The 3,583-nt window shown below is 38.1% G+C and overlaps 1 protein-coding gene across 1 annotated transcript; it reads left to right on the plus strand.

Moving 5' to 3' along the window:
* Positions 1-440: 440 nt before the first annotated feature.
* LOC140829017 (glutamyl-tRNA reductase 2-like) lies at positions 441-3,373 on the plus strand. Its single transcript, XM_073191962.1, has 3 exons — positions 441-867; positions 1,400-1,641; positions 1,892-3,373. Exons 1-3 carry the CDS (start codon positions 582-584, stop codon positions 3,029-3,031), a joined length of 1,668 nt encoding a protein of 555 aa, XP_073048063.1. The 5' UTR covers positions 441-581; the 3' UTR covers positions 3,032-3,373.
* The last annotated feature ends 210 nt before the right edge of the window (positions 3,374-3,583 follow it).

Here is a 3,583-nt window from a genome sequence, read left to right on the forward strand (position 1 = left end):
ATTCTGAGTATGTCATTTACTAAATCAAGTATTTTAAAATTGAAATTTAGTATTTCCAAGTAAAACAAAGTATTTCAAAAAGTTCAATGCTTAGTTGTGATTATTTTTTAAATAAAAATATTTTAATTCAATGTACATGTCATCCAAATATATTTGTGAATTATGAGTGGAAAGAGAAAGACTAACAAAAATAAGAATTTAAATAGTTTTTTATTAGTTAAAAGGGTAAAAAGGTAAAAATACTTGAAACAAGTAGTAAAAATTAAGTTGATCTTGTGTCAGGTACTAAAATACAAAAAAAAACTTGTGGATACTGATTCTTAAATAAATCATTGGCAGATGCATTTTTCTCAAAATTACCGTTAATTTAACGAAAAAAGGTATATAAATGGATTAAAACTGATAGGCAAGTAGGATTTGAAGGAATCGTTCAATTCAATTCCGACCAAATTTCCATAGTGGAAAGATTCCTCCAACGCGCCAACCAATTCCATTTCCACCTAATCCTCTGACCTCCCCCGCGCATAAATTCCACCCACCCGAACCTCTCGCCTGGAAATTCAAACCTCCATTATTCTACAATGGCGGCGGCGAGGGGCTTCGCGACCTCTTCTTTTTCTAATCACTGTGACGTTGATTCCGATTTTAGATTGAAGATGTATTTTTGCAGCAATGGCCTACGCATTCGGAATATGTCTGGCTTTTCCGTGGCTTGTTTTCCGCGGATGATTAATGATAATTTTAGGCTAAAACGTGTGGTTTCTGAAATGGGTTCCTTCAAAGTAGGGCCTAGATGTCAGGTTTCTCCGAGCAGAGTTACTGGATCCATTTCGGCGCTGGAGCTCCTGAAGACATCCGGAGCCGGTCGTAAGTTCCATTCTTTTTCCCATTTTTCAAGCTCTTCTTTTGTGTTTTGATATGTAATAACGAAACTCTGTACGTATGATGATAAATTCTGGGCGGCGACTCAGGGGATTCAATTGTGGATTTTGAGTTGAAGTTTGTTTTTTTGCCTTTTCCCACTTGATCCGACCGCATGGTAGCCATGTTGATTTGGCTTGCTTCTATCATTTTTGCCATTTTCTTCTATATCTTCTCTTCTACTTTGTTGTAATCTTCTTGGTTTTGTTAAGAATGGTGAGTAGTTTTGTGCATCTGTGCTGATAAGAAGTCGAAAACGAAGATAATTGTCATTTAGTTCGGCTATTTTTTAGCGACTATCCATCCATCTTGGTTTTTAATGATACCTACTTTAATGGCTTAACATATTATATATGGAGTTGGAGAATAAGTAGGTTTATGATTATTTTCGTTATTTTATCACTCGTCAATGCTTTGTTGAGTAGATGATAAAATTTTTATGGAAATGATCTTAGAAAATATATGATTTTTGTCTCAGGCTATACAAGGGAAAAGAGCAGTATAGTGGTTGTGGGGTTTAATTACCTTACAGCGCCCATAGAGATACGTGAGAAGCTTTCTATTCCAGAAGCACAATGGCCTCAAGCGATTGGAGAACTTTGCTCATTAAATCATATAGAGGAAGCTGCTGTTCTTAGTACTTGTAACAGAATGGAAATTTACGTGGTGGCTCTTTCTCAACATCGTGGGGTAAAAGAAGTTACCGAATGGATTTCTAAGGTAATGATATTTCCCATTCTCATAATATGTTTAGTTTTTTTCACTCTGAATATTGAAGAGAAATAGGCGATAGCTTATGCTGTTGTATAACTTGCTTGAGGCTAGTTTGATGCTATACCCCGATCAAATAGTTTCCTCCTTTTTCCTCAAATGGTGTTTGTCCTATAAAACCTTCTAGACAAATATGAAATTTATGTCTCTATGTTGTATAAAAATATGAACAGCGTTCAATTTGGTCATCTTTCTCCAGATCAGCGCAGTGCCAGTTTCAGAACTCCATCAGCACAGATTTTTGCTTTACAATAAAGATGCTGCTCAACATCTGTTTGAAGTCGCTTCTGGGCTTGATTCCCTTGTTTTAGGAGAAGGCCAAATTCTTGCACAGGTTAAACAAGTTGCTAAAACCGGACAAGGAGTCAGTGGGTTTGGCCGTAGAATTGGTGGACTTTTTAAGCAAGCTATCACTGTTGGAAAACGAGTTAGAACTGAGACCAATATTTCCAGAGGGTCGGTATCGGTTAGTTCAGCAGCAGTGGAGCTTGCAATGATCAAACTTCGGGAGATCTCGCATAGCACTGCCAGAATGTTGGTTGTTGGAGCTGGCAAGATGGGACAGCTTGTGATCAAGCACTTGGTAGCAAAGGGATGCAAGAAAATAGTCGTAGTCAATAGAACACAGGACAGAGTTGATTCGATCTGTGAAGAATTGAAAGATGTTGAGATAGTATATAAGCCTCTCTCGGAAATGCTAACATCTGCTGCAGAAGCAGATGTGGTTTTCACATGTACTGCTTCAGAAACTCTTCTCTTTTCAAAAGATCAAGTTCAGATGCTTCCCCCTGTGAACTCTATTGTTGGAGGGCAGAGGCTATTCGTCGACATTTCTGTTCCTCGGAATGTGGGGTCATGTGTTGAGGATCTTGAAAATGTTCTGGTTTATAATGTTGATGATTTAAAGAAAGTAGTGGCATCCAACAAGGAGGACCGATTGCAGAAAGCAATGGAAGCTGAGGCAATCATCGCAGATGAAGTCAAACAATTCGAAGCATGGAAGGACTCACTTGAGACCGTTCCAGTCATCAAGAATCTTAGGGACTACGCAAACGATATCAGGGCTCCCGAGGTAGAAAAGTGCCTGTCAAAAATAGGCGGCAATCTCACAAAGAACCAAAAGAAAGCCATTTATGATCTTAGCACAGGAATTGTGAACAAGCTCCTCCATGGTCCAATGCAAAACTTGCGCTGTGACGCAGCTGACAAACGGGGTTTGAATGAAGTCCTGGAAAACATGCGTGTCATTAACAGAATATTCGACCTTGGTACAGATATGTCAATACTGGAGCAGAAGATACGAGCTAAAGTCAGGCAGAGTAAGAAAGAAAATTCTTGAGCCTCATCTCTCGGCATCAGCAACTATTTGTTGTTTCTTTTTCTGCAGTTACGACTCCCTCCACTTGAGCTTGATATTAATCTCATAATTATTGCATTTTTTCCAAGCCGCCCATAATTTGTATATAGATTAACACACCCAAGGGAGTTTAGAGGTGTCCCCGATTTTTGTGTCGATTATTGTTTCTAGTCGAGCCCGAGTAGTGTAGATTCAAAGACTGGCATTATTCTAGAGAGATTCATTACCCCTGGTTGGCGTCTAATTCATTCATTCAAATCTTTTTCTTTCCCTTAAGAGTATTGGTAGCATCCATGTATTAATTTGTTGTACGTGCTTTGCGACTTGATGGGCAGGCATTTGGGGTTCGTTAACTTCCTTTTTAGTTTGTAATAAGATTAAGATGAATTTCAGTTTCACGTATTTCATCTATAAACTTGCTTGCCCAGCAAAGGTTTAACTGATTCATTGGGTTAAGACAAGGTTCTAAAAATCTCAAGAAACTTTGAGATCAAGCATTATATATTTGAGTATGTTTATAAAAAATTAAACGTG

This window comes from Primulina eburnea, chromosome 1 (genome assembly GCF_022965805.1).
Source record: "Primulina eburnea isolate SZY01 chromosome 1, ASM2296580v1, whole genome shotgun sequence".
NCBI lineage: Eukaryota > Viridiplantae > Streptophyta > Magnoliopsida > Lamiales > Gesneriaceae > Primulina > Primulina eburnea.

What these genes read in the sequence shown, in the direction of transcription:
- LOC140829017 (XM_073191962.1), top strand. Translation starts at nt 582, where the DNA reads ATGGCGGCGGCGAGGGGCTTCGCGACCTCTTCTTTTTCTAATCACTGT. An exon ending in GAAGACATCCGGAGCCGGTC is followed by an intron (nt 868 to 1,399) that starts GTAAGTTCCATT and finishes TTTTTGTCTCAG; the next exon opens with GCTATACAAGGGAAAAGAGC. An exon ending in TTACCGAATGGATTTCTAAG is followed by an intron (nt 1,642 to 1,891) that starts GTAATGATATTT and finishes ATCTTTCTCCAG; the next exon opens with ATCAGCGCAGTGCCAGTTTC.